This window comes from Temnothorax americanus, unplaced genomic scaffold, assembly GCF_048541705.1.
Source record: "Temnothorax americanus isolate GAGA-0224 unplaced genomic scaffold, ASM4854170v1 Scaffold14, whole genome shotgun sequence".
In the NCBI taxonomy this organism is placed as follows: Eukaryota; Metazoa; Arthropoda; class Insecta; order Hymenoptera; family Formicidae; genus Temnothorax; species Temnothorax americanus.
Genome location: NW_027509275.1, coordinates 4,250,157 through 4,267,847, shown reverse-complemented (window position 1 = coordinate 4,267,847; position 17,691 = coordinate 4,250,157). Strand labels below are relative to the sequence as shown.

The window sequence follows — 17,691 nt, the reverse complement described above, 5'->3', positions numbered from 1 at the left end:
TTTATTATTCTTCAATCTTCATCTTATTCGTAATCAAAAAATATAATAGAAGTGCGTAAATCAAGCGCGGCGATACGGATTTTCTTGTTTAGACGGGCGTCTGAACCAACAACCGTAGCGTGATAACGAGCAAAAGTAAAAGCTAATAAAAGCTAATATAGAGCCAGTAAGAGTCAAATCTCCAAATGTCCTCGTTTTTCATTTTCACCGATTCCTCATCCTATATACACGTGTCGCGTATATTATAAGCGCGCATATAGACAAAGTTTGAAATCTGGGTTACATATATCGTACGACGAATGTGGAATTCGTCCATTTCGTTTATTACGAAATAAACCGTAAGCGAGCGTTGAGTATACGTGACCGCGAGAAACATTGCGATATATTTATTCGGGTCGTTTTCGCATATCTTATATAATTCCAACACACACCATTTTCCAATATATTATCTGCGCTGATAAACTGAATATCGCATTTCGTTCTCGGTAAGTATAGGGATTGCATGGTATTGGCTATATAAGAATTTATATATAATACACACATATATGTAAGACTATATAATCACATAGATTCGTTCCTTTAATTAATATATTTAAGAGTCAAAACAAGAACGTACGTTCAGATCGGTAATGTTCTAATGTTTTGCGCCAATAGGTGTATCGGATCACATTTTATACATATAGCTATATGCTGTATGTACGCGTGAGGTATCGGATGCGTTGTAATAGGGACACGCGCTAGATCGATGTATATTAACGACCTATAATTATAACGATTAGAATTGTTGCAAATATAATTCAAGATTTTTCAGTAGAATCCTGAAAAACTCTACTTGACTTTGACATACGAATTTCACACGATACAAGCTGATTATCGAAACGTCGCTCGAGTTGCGACACGTTTGACGCTTGCTTCTTCCCTTCTACACTTTTTATATATTTATTTATTTTTTTATTTTTTTAATACTCTTTTCTACTGGAAGGAATCGCTCTGAGATTTTCTTTTCGATCGATATTCCATTAAAAGTTCTCGTTTATCCTTTGTGATAAACGGAGATTATTTGCGTCCCGGGTTCCTCGTCTTAATAACTATCGCTTAATATTACCGTTGAAAAAGTCATCGGACTCGCGTGTGAAGCCGGCAACTTGATATCGTAAATATATGAAATACACAATTTTCCTTTTTATATTAAAATATTGCTTTATACTCATTTTTCGTAGATGCCAGATAAGGCTGCGTACGTACGTACGTATCGCGTAATACGTACGCCCGATGTATACGACGAGCGTGTATGATGGGAAACAAATTATTGCGCTCTCAAAATTTAGACTTGGCACCGGTTACGCGATTACGAGACGTCGATCGATTTGTGTGTATCTAAATTCTAAATCAAACGTGCGATCGATTGCAGGCGACAATTGTACGATACCTACTTTCGCCGCGGGTATGATATTATATTCGGTCGGTTCGGCACTCTACGACAAATATTCGAAACTCGTTGCGCGGTCGTTGCTGTTGTGCTGCCTAAACGATCTAATTATTAATATCTGTGAAACCAGTAAATATCTTTCGTACTTTGTTTCTCCGTATAAAGGCCTCGTAATGTTATATACGTACGTGTATTCTTCCTATGACTACATATACGATATAAGAGATATCTTTTTGGAATATAAAATTTCTCCTGGTGGAATCGATAATACCTAAAATATCGTACAGTGCGATTTTGACTAGTTTTAAAGAACCTCTATCTCGTACCGCGTTGATCGTTATCGCGCGATGAATAGCGAAATGTTTATATTTCGCCAATTAATATATAATATAATATGTGTACGATACATTCTATTTAAAAACCTTCCAGGATGGGAATAAAGACTCTTCGTCGCTCATACTCTATCGCGTTCACGTTAACACCTTTCGCGGTACACCGGTAACTTTTCGTACAGTTCGTTATTGTATACGATTGTGAATCGCTACAATGGTGACGTCGTGTCCCCCGGCGTATCTCAAATTTACGATCACAGAAATTCTATAGGTACACACTCATGTCTATTTTATAGACGTGTTTTTCCTACGAAATACGCTTGTTGCGCTCTTATATACATAGAAAAAAAAAAGGAAAAAAATTGCTATCCCCAATTTATTACATTTATATATCTCGAGTTTTTGCATTCATTAGCCGTTGAGCAAAACTTATTGAGTAAAACGATAATAAGCGCATCGGCATTTTTATCCGATTGAGAAGTGTAATTGAACTAGATGCAAATGAAATCAAAAGTTAATTTAAATTGGTATTATAATTTGAAATTCAAACTCAATTTTACGATCCAACGATGCGAAAGTAACTAGCGAAACTCGTACGCGAAGGACACGCGTTGTACGAAGACGATTACAAAAGCTCAGGCTCAGGCTCAGACTCTGTACGACGCGATTAATTTACAATATTTTTCGCGTTATCCAAAGGAGAGAGGATAACTTGTCAATTGTCAGCTGTACGGTCTGTCTAGCTTGAGAATACGTACAATTCGCTCGATGAAGAGATAGCGACTACAAACGTGCATAGAACTTATATATGTTTTCTTCTGTACACGCAAACCAGAAACCAGGACACTAGAAGTGCCTATTTCGAACCACTACATATGCAGCGTCACGTGCAGGTAGTATCCTGAGATTCGAAATTTAACTTATTGTTAGTCGTTGCCGTGCGAACACAATATATATCCATTCGAGCAAGATACAATCATCGACGTCAAAACGTGGTTCGTAGCGAGCCTTCCGCAGGCTCTTGACTTTATATTATCGCAAACGGCATATGCCTAATTTGTACATATATTACTATATCGTAATACCGCGCTTCGCTATTGAAAATATTAAAAAAGAACTATGCTTATATTTCCGAAATAATTTTTCTTGCGCAATGTCCAAGAGATTAGAAACGATTTGATAACTTTCGCAAAGCTTTGGTAAAATATCGACTGATACTATGATATAATATAATATAGCGGAGAGGTGCAACACACTCCACTTATGTGCGACTCTCTTGTCACCGTACAATTTTACTTTATGTAACATTCCTCGAGTCGCTCGCATTAATCATCACGGAAAGTCGATGAACCCGTGTTACAACAAATAAGGGTGTTACGACAAACTATAATTATAACTATGTAATTACACCACAGCCGCGGCTCGAGCAACTTGTGAATAGCATGCCGCCAGTGAAATGACCTTACCACGAAATTAAGGGGTGCCTGTGGCAATTTTCGCAATCTGCGTTGCAATTCCTTTGATATCTCTTGACATCGCGATTCCAGTTTGCGACAGAACCATCGACAACGGTTGCTTGTCTCTGGGGCTCTTGTTCCTTCAATAAATATCGACATATTTACACACAGTTTATCGCATTGAAATCCTTGTCGGTAGTTACCCCCCTAGATTCGTTTCGACACTTTCGGTACAATCCGATCAAAGGCATTACTAATAACAATACGCCGCTTAACGCAATGAACAATCCCGCCAAGTAGAAGGACAGATCGTATGTGCCTGTGATATCGTATAGCCACCCTGAAAAAGAAATTGTTTAGTCTCAGAATTCGCTCGTAGGTATTTCGATATCCAAAAATCTGCTATTTATTAATTTGGTTACCCAGAATATTCAATTTAATTTTTTATTACCGTAACGCTCGTGACTATTTTACGTTAATTTGTGAGGGGAGGGGAGGGGAGGGGAGAGAGAGAGAGAGAGAGAGAGAGAGAGAGAGAGAGAGAGAGAGAGAGAGAGAGAGAGAGAGAGAGAGAGAGGATATATATAACAAAGTTTCGCGTCACCGCGCGAAGATTTACCAGCCAGCGGAGGACCCATCAGATTGGCGATTCCTTGAACCAGTAACAAAAGACCATAAGCATTCGTGAATCTCTCCAAGGTGATTAGTTCGACAAGGATAATGCTGGTGAGACTGTAATTTGCTGCGATGAATAATCCAAAGGCACCAGAGACTGCACATAGAGTGTAATAATCGCTGACAACTATCGGTATCAGAGCAGTAACGGTACCGCAGAGCGCCATGCACACCGCATAGACGATAGACGCGTTCACCCATGCCCTATCGCCGGCCCAACCCAGAAAAATCTGTTAAAAAAAAGAAGATTCACTTTAATCGCTAGAAAATTATCAGATTGGAATGCCATTTACTCAGGCAAATATTTCCGCCGATGCTTACCTCGCCGCTCATGTTAGCGATCCCGATCACCGAGATCAGAATAGACGCGTCCGTCTCGCTAAATCCAACCTCGATCGCATTGTCCGTCAGATAGACGTAAGGCACATCGTACCACGTGTGCAAGAGAAAATTGCTGACAGCGAACAGCAGGAACCTCAGATCGGCAAAGTACGAGAAGTCTAGCATATCGACGATCAAGTCCCAAAATTCCCAGAGCCCAGCGTACCAGACGAGCTTCGTCTTGGCGATCGTAGTCATTGAATTTCTGTAAATGTCCGGGCAACTCGAAGCTCTCAAACGATATCGATTGATGTTGAGCATGGCGCCTCTGTAAGTCAGACTATGCCTATGCATTCTGATATCCTTCAAATAGGCAGTTGGCAGCCTCCTCGGTTGTTCCAACGTGCTAGATCGTCTCAACGGAGTATCGGAATCGATTTTCCTCAGCCACCATAAATACGCCGGTTCTACCGACTGGTGCTGCTGCTGCTGCTGCTGCTGCTGTTGTTGTTGTTGCTGCTGCTGCTTCTGTTGTTCGTCGTGCAAAATTCGATCGTCCGTGCCTTTATCCTTGCCTTCGGTTGTTGCTCGCAATTCAGCCAATGGACTCGGCGTAGATATAAATCGGGCCGAAGGTGTACTCAGTTGATCATGGAGGGCCCCGGAATCGCTGAAACTCCTCGACGATATCAAGAGACTCGGATAGTTTTGTAGAAGGACATTGTAAATGGTCTTGTTCGTGCTGAGCAGTTCCAACACCTCCAGAGGTACTCTCTCCCCATTCTTAACAAAAGTAGGCAGATTCACCAAGCTAGAGAATAACTTCTCCCCGCTCTCCTCATCGCCGCCATCCTGTGACCGAAGATTCTCGACAATCATTGCATTGGCCGATGCAAAACCTCTTTTAGAATCACCGTGAGGCATTTGCGTGGTCGTGTTGGCGGAGCTGGTTGCGGAGAAGGAGTCTCCGCTGGAACTCTGGATCTTAGATCTCTTCTTTTCCCGATTCTTTTTCCTCTCTTGAGTTTTCGCTTTCGCTCTAGTGGTAGTCCATTCGAGGTCTCGCATCAGACATCCGCATACAGCGAGATTAGAAAACAATCCTGCGAGAATCAGCGTGGTTCCTCTCCAGCCGTACTCCGCCAAGAGATATTGCGTGACGGGCGCGAAGATGAAAGTCCCGATTCCGCTACCGCATACCGACAAACCGGTAGCGAAAGATCTCTTCTTGTCGAAATAATACGCCACGATTACCACCGCCGCGACGAAACACAAAGACAAGCCGAAGCCTGCTACGATGCCGAACGTGAAGATGAGTACTTCCATAGAGTTCGCATAGGAACTTACGACAAACCCAGCTGTTGCCAGAATGCTGCCGGCCACCGTTACTTTTCTACATCCGTATCGATCGGTTAGAAAACTCGCGACCGGTCCCGATAACAATGGCATCGCCATGAAGAGACTGCCGATCCACGCCGTCTTGGACTTGCCCTCGCCGAAATAATTGAGGAATTCGACGTATATCACGCCAAAGGAGAAAGTAATGCCATCCGCGATCAAGTTTACCATAAAGGAGGCCGCTACGACGACCCAGCCCCAACCTCCGTCGGGAGGCCTGGCCTCGCAAAGTTGTCCCAAGCTGAAATTGTCTTCGGAGCTGCTCGTGGTAGACGTGGAGATTGACGGGCTTGGATGCGGCCTTTCCTCGGGGGCGTGACGTAGCTGTTGCTTTTGATGCGACGACTCCTTGTTGAACTGCACGTGATGCTGCTGCTTGTCCTCCTTAGGAGACTTGCCGTTGACGAGTTTCTCGGTACTCTTCTCGGTCGACGAGTGACTCTTGGACGACAGAATCCTGGTAGGGGACCCGAAAATTGTACCCCTCTCATTGAAAACGCCCTTCAATTTCTGCGGACTAGACGCGTCCTCTTTGTAGAGGCTGTTGGGTCGCTTTGGCGAACCTTGCAAATTTTGCGAAGCTTCTTTCAACTCTCGACGAGCTTCCCGACGTATCCTCGAGCCCGATTGCTCCGTTCGTTCGTCCCTCGAATCCTTCTCCACGAATCTCACCTCTTCTTCCTCTCGCGCATTTTCCATTGACTCCGACAATGAATTGTTTCGGAAGCCATTGACGTACTCCGATCCCCTCCGAACCGAACTCGAGTCTACGACGATCGTCTCCTCGCGATTATCATCACAATCGCTATTGCTTTGATCGTTTGCCATACGTGAACTTTCGTTGATAATCTCATCGTCGCTCGTTTCGGTATACGATCGCCTTACGCTCGTCGTATCATTCGTCGAGTTTCGTTCGTCGAGTCGAATCTGCTTGTCTCCTGCATCGTTAAACTTGGTCCACTCGGCCATATTGAAGAAACGAAGAATACGGGGGGGGGGAGATACTCACTTTCGGGATTCACTTTTTTCTCGATATATCAAAATACTTGCGATCCAATTTTCCTCTCCGTGAAACCGATCGCGTACGATGTACGATACGCACATATGGACACATACGCACGAACAATCACACACGGTAACAAAAACTCGAGCAACTCTGTATTTCGCAAGGGAATTTTCGGCGGCCCTTCTCGTGTCAAATCGAAACGATCGATTCAATAGAGGTCTAGTTTCGTCCTTGACTTAAACAACGGTAAACAAGGCCACTCGTAGAGCTGCCTGGTGAACTGACGGCGCAACGGTAACAGGGATGCTGACGACCAGGTCGACGTAAAGTTGTTTGGCGATTGATAGTCGGCACCCGGTCGACCATGCAACGGTCCACCACCATTGCAATTGCGGCCCCGGATTCTCCAAGTCCAAGTAGCACTTTGATTACTTGGGACCACCTCCTCCTCCGCGAAACGTTCGTCAACCCAGGCACCCATGCGGCGAAACGTACTTCTTCGGTTCTCGCGTTGTATTCTACAACAAAGAAAAAAAAAGGTCCAGCTGTACGTCACATCTGGAGAGAGAATCGATGGATGAAATAGACAAAAGTGGATGATAGAAAAGGAGGACAGAAGGATATAAATAAAGGGATAAGAATGAGGTAATAAATACGCAACTAAATTTCGAGCGATAAATCACGATTAAATCAAAAGGGTTTAAATAATGTATACATAAGCAGAGTACTTGTGTCTTTTGCGACAGCAAACGGATTCTATGGTATATTTGTCAGAGAGCACGTTTTTCCGAAAGCGCAAACTATCCTTAAGGTATTAGGGTGCGGTCCCACGTAGAGAAAAAAGAACGGAAAGCAAGCACAGCGATGAGGGGTAACTAATCAGAACGTTTCTCCAAATATCCGTTCCGATATGATTTTATATGACCGGATTCTCTCTCTATGTACCAAGAAAAACGGAAATACATATAAATATTAAAAATCATTTTTTATCAATTATATATACTTCATACAAATAATTAATATTATAAGATAATATCTGTCTATGATAAATGGAACGATCCCATGGAATATATTTTGTGGAAAAACAAAGATAATTCAAAATTATTGTAAATGTTAAATTATCGTCCATGGGGAACCCAGTTCATATAAAAGCGGAACGAAATAAAAGTAATCGGTTACCCCTTACTATGCTTCCTTTCCGTTCCGCTTCTTCCTCTACGTAGGACTGCATCTTTAGCGATCTCTCTCTCCCTCTCCCCTCCCCCTCTCTCTGTCTGTCTGTCTGTCTATCTATCTATCTATCGTTTAAATCGAATCAAATGATACATGTATATCCCGTCGCTAAACGCAAGGTGTAATAACACGACGATCAATGTGACGCACGCAGTCACGAAAAAAATATCTCGCGCGCTCGGCTATATTTACTCGCTAAAGCAACATTCTCGAGCATTATTAGACGTTCCAAGTTCGATGTTTGGCAAAGACACTCGACACAGTGTGACTCGCTTCTGGCATTTCGTAACCGGCCGAAGTAGCTCGAGTTAGAGTCAGCGATTATAAATGAAGCTCATTGTGTATGAGTTGCTATCAATTTAAGGATTTAACGGTGGCCACGATGATCACGAGTGTATCATACGATCTCTTTTCCTTCTTCTTTTATACCTTCCACCTCGACCCACGCCGATTGTAATTTGTTTTCAAAGTTTGATTGCTGGTATAAGCAAAAATTTCAAGTTCGTGCAGACGTTAAAGGGTCAGTGTCGAGACTCGACGTGACGTAACGCGACGAGACGCGACACGGTTTATGCACATGATTTGTCGCCGTGCTGCGCCGCGATACTTGAGAAAAGTTCAACTTTTCGATGCACGAGAGATGTCTTTCATCTGCCGGTACTTAATCGTTTTCTGTTTTCTCAATAAAATTACATACAGACACATTCCCAACACCGCGCCAATTAAATTTTTTCCTTCAATGCTACTTTTCAGTGGTATTCATTTAAATCATTACGCTTATATCGAAAAAAATCATTCCTTTGGTATTTTAAACTTTTACAATTTTTCGTCAGGAAACCAAGCACATCCAAGGGTTAAGACCGTCAAATACTCGATATCTCATTACGAAATTGCTTATATATTTGAAACGTCAATGAAAACATGTATAATAGTATGAAGAAAATTGAGTTTTAAAATTGCGTTTACTTAATGTCTACTTACTTAGAAAATGACGTTGTCAGTTTCAAAACATATTTTATTAAATATGTTGTCTCTCCGTCGCACGGTGCTTCTTGAAAATTTACATATTACAGACCAATTCGACGTTCAATGTTGAAAAGCCAGTCAAATACGTTACGTCGCTATGTCACAACTTGTCTGTCCTGCGTTTGTCAAAACTAATCGTAGATTTAACGCTGACCTAGATCTTATCGGGTTATTTAACTCACACATCGGAGGAAGAGGACCATTTAACTTTTTACGTGGAACCTTAACACGCGAACGCGAGTGCCGCACACTGCGCGTAAATGTCCGAAATATAGAAATTCACGCGGTATTATAGACACGCGAAAAGTGAGCAAAACTGCCAAAAGTTTAACTATATATATTTTGACACATATGCATAAAATATACGTAAGAGATACGATACATTCCGATAACATACGGAATATCGTCCAAAATACAAAGAGAAAATAATTGCCCTATAGTAACCGTCTAACAGAAATTAATCTTTGCATACGTAGAAATGACTTCTCGACGAAATGGCAGTTGTCTTCGCATCGGGTTGGAAGGAATTTGATAAAATTGGTGTCCGATTTCGTATTATACAACAATCGCGCGATACGACTTATCGAAGGCACTGGCGCAAGGCGACACGTATCTTATTTCGGCGATATCTACGTAGACTGTTTCGTCTATTTTTTAAAATTCTGAAAATTCCCCAAGAGAGAGACAATCTGAAACTCGTTTACTCGTTCACTCGTTCCGTCGTTTATATCATCCGATTCGGTCATTATACGCGGTCATATGTAAGGACGAAGAAATAGGCGCCTTTCGCCGACAAAATTTTACGCAATTTTGGCTTCGTTCCAGTGAGCACGGGTAAACCAGGGTACGTTCACGGTCCAAATTCAACGCCAGCTCGGCGTTATATCGTTTATTTCATTTACGCATTAACGTTAGAGAGCGTTGTCATAATTTCATCGATCACATCGTCGTAGACGATCCGCGATGCGGGCGTATTTAATTTGCTGCAAATCGTTTGTCACAGTTGTAACATTACTTACGATTTAATCGAAGCGGCGCGGCGCGGCGTACGCTCATAAATCATAAATCGCAAATAAGAGGAGATCTAAGAGGTGAATTCAATGAATACGTTCCTTGAGAATAAACCGAAGATACACGACGTACATTACAAACGTATCAAATGTAAAAGATAAGATAAGGAATCGATGAATTTTTTAATGAAAGATTTTTTTATGATTCGTTGAAGCCCTTGAAGCACGTGTAATGCCAGAGGGATGGCATTAAAAATACGGCTTACGCCCTCCGTTTGTAACGCCGCGCCGCGATCAATATTAACAAAATAATATTAGAATAGTATTAATGTTCGACCGAGAATTAAGTGGATGTCCATTAATCGTTATCGACACCGGCATCGGCATCGAACCGCGAACGAACTTGGAACTTGTAACCATGTGTCGTGAGTCGTGATAACGTGCGCTCATCCACGAGAAGCATCGCATCGATCGTACTCGTGTTAAAGTAAGCGCACTGGTAAGCGTTAGGTACGCGCGTTCCGTGCGTTTCTAATTTCTATATACAGCATTTTCTTAGGAAGAATGGTGTAACGCGCCCGTACGAGGTTACTTTATATATATAATTCTCATCTTACAGATGTCAAAAAGTATTTAAATTTTTGACATGTACAATTTTGCAATAAAAAAACCCGTTTAACGAAGCAATTCAGAAGAATATAGCGCAGCGTAGCGAGATATGTTTGCCCAATGCACGCACACTGCACGGCATGCTAGAAAAAAATAGCGTGTAACGTGCTAAGTATCTCTAATTAGTAATTATCGAACCAAAAAATTTGGCAAATCGATTAGATGATTTCAAACGTGCGTTAATTGGATTATATAACGCGTTTTTCACGATGTGCTGAAAAATCGACATAACGCACAGCTTATAAATACTGTCGCATCTCTCTCTCTCTCTCTCTCTCTCTCTCTCTCTCTCTCTCTCTCTCTCTCTCTCTCTCTCTCTGTGCTGTACATTATCTCATTGTCAGACATCGTATCTCGCATATATCATATATTAATTTCACGTTTCGCTTCAAAGGCACACTTTTGAGAAAACTATTATGTATCACATCCTTAGAGGCAGTCTGTCTTTATGAAATTTTATCGGTGAAAACGAATAACATATAGATTCCCAATCGCGAGCGACGGCGTGATTAATCAGATCAATACAATCACGATGCGCGATTTCTCAGCTTACAAGTTCAAAAGATTCAGAGGTCGTATTCTACGGTGTAAGAGTATAAATGTATATAATGCGCGAAAAAAAATACTTGAAAAATCTCAACAACGAGAACCGTCAACGAATTATTCATCATGCTTACGATAACCTTTGCCGTTATCGAAACTCTATTTCCTGCTCGATTCCGCTCGGACTTAAGATCGCGTATTTTAGCGTACATAAGCGCGACGTTAAAATGAGAGCCAACTTAAATACCCTACCATATCACAAGTAACCGTAGTACCGGGGCACCGATACTCGATGGCAAAAGTATGTACATACAAGAGATAAAAACGAGTAGGTAAAAAATTGACGAACCATAATGAACGGTGATGCGATCGGTTACGTTCCGTTATCCAAGCTGTTCAATTCCATTCTCGTTTAGCGAAACGGCACGTCGAGGCACGATCGGTTCAAAAAAAGCGTAAGAAACGTCGCGGCTCTAACATCCAACCAAGTAATATTGCGAGGTCGCGCAGATCGCTCGCTCGCTACCGCTACCGCTTGGCCTTTGCGCGAGGTCGAACACCCGCGTTTGCGAGACGGCGAAATCTCCAGATCCCGCGAAATATCATCGCTGGAGAGAGAGAGAGAGAGAGAGAGAGAGGGGGGGGGGAGAGAGAGAGGGGAAAGGAGGGGGAGGGAGAAAAGAAGGAGAGAAAGAAAGAAAGAGAAAGGACGTACGCACGCGTTGTCACGATCGCCGATGGCGACGCACCGCCGATTCACGAGCGAATGCGTTAACTCGAAACTCGAACGAGTGCGCGATTTAGGCGAGAGTCCGTTCTTGGTCGACGCCAAAAGTCACCGCGATTAGCGAGACGCTCGAGAAAAACGAGATCGTCACGACGACGAACGTGAATCTCTCTCTCTCCCTCTCAGTGATCCGTCATATCACGTCCGCGAAATGATATCTTTCACATCTCGGGCAGCTCGGGCAGCTCGGGCAGCTCGGGCTGCGCTTTGACGCAAAGTTTTCCGCGCACAAATATCGGAGTTCGGAATGTTTCTCACAATCAGCTGCGAAGAGATCGCCGCCTCGTTTTGCCGCGCGCGATCGGCATTGCGGCTGTGTCGCGCGCACAGAAGGATGACCGGGCTAATACTGATAGCTGGTATACCCGCTCTCGCTGATACATATGACCATTGGCTTCGAACGCGTTTCGTCGTGACGTCACGCGGTGTGCCGATCTCGAACGCACCGCGACGCATCAGGGAGGGTTTACTCCGAAAAGTATTACAGCATGATGCTATTACTTTACCTTACTATGCCGATTATCGGGAAAACGCGTTTCGTCGATTGATCATTGATCAATAACCTTGGATCCTCGCGCTAGTATATACCGTTTTTGTTTTTATCGACCAATACAATTTTGCATTGAGATAATTACGAATCGCGTAGGACGGCACTTGAGAAAGCCGAACAATCGGAAAGTGGCGATTGAACGGAAAGCTACCAGTTTCTTGTACTTATAGCGTCGCACAAAAAAGATTCCGCAAAGGGTTTTCTCTTATAACGTATGTATATCTGTAGAGTTAACTAACTATATATATATATATATACACTATTGGTGTACTTGTTATTTGTATTCGTTATCGATTATATGTACACGAAAGATGGGCGCAATCTTTAAAACGCTTTACAATCTAACGACTCGTGGCCACACAGTAACCACATAGCTTCCATGTATAATATGAAATGCTTATCACGCGCGAGTCGTAGAATTATACAGATAAGAAACAGCTTTCTTCTCCCGCTTGTACGTACCGCTTTACTCTACGTTTTAAAATCATAATATTGTAATATGCGCAACATCTTACCACCTTGCCATCAAGCTTTAATAGGTAAAAAGCTAAGATTTCATTTCATTTCCTTTTCCTTTCCGTTCGAAATTTATAATCGAGCGATCGTCATATTATTAACGTAACAATGGATTATTTTCTGAGAAAATCGTAACGTTTACGTTACGTACGAAGTAAGTTATCTTTTTTTTCTCTCTCTGTTATATTCCTACAATGATATACTAGCTATTCTTTATTTATATACGATACATACGATATATCGCAGTTGTATCGTAAAAGAGTTTAGCATCATAAAATTGCATCCTCGATACGGAGATGATAAAAGTATATATAGAGCTTAGACCTAGCCAAAGATAAGCGCGTAATAGCGTTCGATAATATCTTATCTTTGTACGTGGTTTTCGTCAGAGAATGACGATACAGGGAGTGCTAGACGTTGCGCGCGAGACATTCATTTTTTGTTCATTTTGCGCGTGTGTGGTTAATTGGTAATTTTATTACTATCGTTATACCGTCATAAACGCCGGGCAACGTGCACAAAACGAAATACGAATGAAAAGAACAACTGGAACATTATGCATCTCGATATGACATAAATATATAATTATACACGCTTATGTAACAGTTCGTCGAAAGACAAACATAAAACAGCATCGCGTTCACCGCATCGGGAAAATCCCGTGTAATTGAAAGACAAGTTAAATACGCGATACGATACGCTACCGACATCCCACTCGTGTAAATCGTATATACAATGGTGAAATTCTTCAAGACTGCACAAACCTCGGAAATTTCCTAAGGACACGTGGATTTCCACGTAAAACATTTGGCGAGGCAAGAGAGACAAACAGAATAATTATCGCACGGGACGCGGGCATATATAAGACGAGTGTATCTTCCCTCAAAGAAATCGCCAGCCAAGTCATCCAACTAATTTCTATTCGATGACTGCGTAGATCGACGTAAAAAGTCTTCCATCTATAGTTCCGTCACGAGGATAATTTTATAGAAGCGCAATTAAAGTGTTTATTTAATAAGAATTATTCGCCAGTGATGAAATAATAATTTGGTATAGTTAAACGGCCTGACTGGCAAGTTTTATTAGTATATCACAGCGACGTTTCGACCACTAATTTGGGTCCTTTTCAAGTTATTTTAACAATGCTAGAATACGAGAATGAAAGAATATATAAGAAATTTAAAAAACAACATTACTCGTTGAACGGATTTACGATAATAACGATAAATAGGACTTACATGGATCATTGTGCGTCAATTATATAAAATTCGTGGCGGGTCGGAAAAATACGACGTTCTCATGTGAAGGCCGAAAAACTAATGATACATTATCGCATAATACAGTAAACATAGAAGGACAACTTAAAGTAATACATTATCGCAAAATACAGTAAACATAGAAGGAGAACTTAAAGTGAAGAAATTATTCGATCATAGACCAATGGTAGGTTTTCAGTGTCTTTCTGTGAGTTGATTGCCCCTTTATGTTTTTTAATAAATTGACTGGCAAGTTTTATTAGTATATCACAACGACGTTTCGACCACTAATTTGGGTCCTTTTCAAGTTATTTTAACAATGCTAGAATACGAGAATGAAAGAATATATAAGAAATTTAAAAAACAACATTACTCGTTGAACGGATTTACGATAATAACGATAAATAGGACTTACATAAAGGGGCAATCAACTCACAGAAAGACACTGAAAACCTACCATTGGTCTATGATCGAATAATTTCTTCACTTTAAGTTCTCCTTCTATGTTTACTGTATTTTGCGATAATGTATTACTTTAAGTTGTCCTTCTATGTTTACTGTATTATGCGATAATGTATCATTAGTTTTTCGGCCTTCACATGAGACCGTCGTATTTTTCCGACCCGCCACGAATTTTATATAATTGACGCACAATGATCCATGTAAGTCCTATTTATCGTTATTATCGTAAATCCGTTCAACGAGTAATGTTGTTTTTTAAATTTCTTATATATTCTTTCATTCTCGTATTCTAGCATTGTTAAAATAACTTGAAAAGGACCCAAATTAGTGGTCGAAACGTCGTTGTGATATACTAATAAAACTTGCCAGTCAGGCCGTTTAACTATGCCAAATTAAAGTGTTTATGCACGGATGGCGAACAAACTAAATCATAGGTATTTATCCTCGTCGTAAGAATATTCGTAAGAATTTTTATAGGAATCGCGGAAAATTTCCCAGGCAAAAAGATGCGGCAAACGCAGCGTGCGCGCGCGTGCAAGCAACGAAAGAAGAGAAACTCCACGACGATTAACCACGTGCGTTAAATGCTGATTGATAAACCAGATTACGATGAAAAAAAATATACGCGCGCGTTACGATGATACGTCAGATCACTTGAGTCTTGACACACGCTCGAAACTCGAAACTCGCACGTACACGCGTGCTTTGCTTCGTTATTATTTAGAATTAGATATATCTTAAGCTTAAACGTCAAAGTGATGCAGCATCCATGCATCTTTCCGCCGCGCCGCGCTGCTCGGATTTCCGCACTCGACTGAAAATACACGCGTACAATCCATCCATTATAAGAAACATGTGGCGTTACTGAAATTCAAACAAAAAGAATCTTTTGGGAAATATTTGTTTCGTAAACAGCGACCACACATTTAATCATTTAAAATTTAAATCAATGTGTATATATATATAGGTATATACATATATAAAACTGTAAGAATAAACACGCTGGAAATTAAAAGATGCGACACGAACGCTCCGGTTTACTCTTCAATTCAATTCTTATGAGAATCATCAAGTCGAAACGGATACATCCGATATTTATATACGCTTACGACAATATAATCTCATCAGTCATCGCGCGCGCGTATATATACGTTGTGCATGTGCACGTGCATGTGCATGTGCATGTGCACGCGCACGCGCACGCGCCACGCGTGACATGCGTAAAGCATGTCGGAATGCAAATTGCACGCGACTATAATAAGAGAGAGAGAGAGAGAGAGAGAGAGAGAGAGAGAGAGAGAGAGAGAGAGAGAGAGAGAGAGAGAGAGAGAGAGAGAGAGAGAGAGAGAGAGAGAGAGAGAGAGAGAGAGAGAGAGAGAGAGTCTCGACTACCTAATAAGGCTCATATTCGATAGGTAGTCATTAGTACATTAGTATACCGCGGTAGATATATAAAATGTAAAACGTATATAATATACAATCGCATAGAAATACGATTTTTCATTTAAGGGGGGAGGGTCAAGTAAATGACTTAAATTTTGCGATTTTTTTTAAGAGAATAATAAATCGATTGTTTTGAAAATTAGTGCATGTTTTTATTTAGTATTTAAACTACACACGATGCTTTCAACATTTTTGAAAGAATAAGCAAAGCACAAGTAAAAAAAACCCTAAAGCCCCTTACGCAATGCGAGGCGATAACGACAAAATTTTCAACCTATCGGAAGCCAAGCCATTAGCTTTGACGGCAATTTTCAGCAATCTTGTCGCTATCGCTATCGTTATCGCCACTAATTGTAACACTATCCGAAGACGCGATCGAACGGTGCAAACTTTTGCGTATCGCGAATAAAGTTGACGCGTACCTATATAAAATTTAAATGTCGTTAACGTAAAACAATAATAGATCTAGATTAGGATCTAAATCTAGCGATAAACGAAAGACGTTTGAAATACCGCGCTGTGAAATACTGGCCAAGTATTATACGCGTATTTCAAACGTCTGTTTCGTACACGCAAACAAGTATCGTAGAATTTTCGAGCGAGGACGATCGAGGTCCGTGTCGTGCCGCGCCGCATGTCAAAATTGGTCAAGCAGAAGTAGTAGGGTGGCGGAAATAGTAGCAAGTATTCGCGGAAAACCGGCCGTTTGTAAGTACGCTCGTACCGTGTCGTACCGCGGCTATCCAAAAGGGAAGATCAGCTGGTCGCGTTATCATAACCGCAACGGCTGTTATTGATCCGCAGCGCGGAGGAAGGTGTTCCGTACGCGTATACGCGGTCATGCAGCAGCGTGCGCGCATAGGCACTAGGCACATAGGCTTCTACTTGCGTAACTTGTACACGTACTGGTAAATCTGAATCTCATTTTATGCGCGCTACGAATGCTGACGAATGCTACGATCGGTGCGATCTGCTTATACGATTGATAAAGAGCGCCGTGAGGCAGGGCTACGGCTACAGCTATACTCACCGATGCTCGCTCTCTCTCTCTCTCTCTCTCTCTTGCTTCCTTCCTTCCTTCCTTCCTCCCTCTCTCTCACCCTTTCTCGCTCGCGCTCTCTTTCTTTCTTTCTTTCTCTCTTGAAACCGATGCTAAAAAACCGGAGTTAGCCGCATGATATGCGCGGGAAAATAATCCGCTGCTGTAGCAGTCGACGTCGCCGATGGTCGCCGATGGTCGCCGCGAAGAGGGCGACGGGCGACTTTACTCGACGTCGACGAGGATGACGAGTCGCGCGCTCGAGACTCGTGATTAATCCGAGGGATTGGTAGCAACGAGAGGACCTTTCCCGCGAGAGACGAAGCGAAAGCGACGACAAAATCGGCACGATACGATATCTCTCTCTCTCTCTCTTTCTCGACTCGGATACAAGTCGAGATTAAAGATTAAAGCCGAGCACGGAGACACGCACCAGGAAACCAATATATCTCTTGGACTCGCTGTAGTCGCGGTTCGCGGTATCGCTTTCGCGGCGACGAACGACACGAGCCAAGGGTGAATTTTGACCGATTGACTGC

At 41.9% G+C, this 17,691-nt stretch overlaps 1 protein-coding gene across 6 annotated transcripts; it reads right to left on the bottom strand.

Annotated features, from left to right (window-relative positions):
- Positions 1 to 544: 544 nt before the first annotated feature.
- Positions 545 to 17,686, bottom strand: LOC143894401 (monocarboxylate transporter 9). Of its 6 annotated transcripts, none has more exons than XM_077400602.1 (4): positions 17,586 to 17,686; positions 4,215 to 7,136; positions 3,838 to 4,123; positions 545 to 3,558 (listed from the first exon to the last, which is right to left on the bottom strand). In XM_077400602.1, exons 2-4 carry the CDS (start codon positions 6,579 to 6,581, stop codon positions 3,380 to 3,382), a joined length of 2,832 nt encoding a protein of 943 aa, XP_077256728.1. In that variant the 5' UTR covers positions 6,582 to 7,136; positions 17,586 to 17,686; the 3' UTR covers positions 545 to 3,379. The 6 variants fall into 6 exon arrangements, with proteins under 6 accessions (XP_077256728.1, XP_077256722.1, XP_077256725.1 ...); XM_077400596.1 differs by having other exon boundaries at positions 17,144 to 17,636; XM_077400599.1 differs by lacking the exon at positions 17,586 to 17,686 and adding an exon at positions 14,191 to 14,286.
- Positions 17,687 to 17,691: the final 5 nt, after the last annotated feature.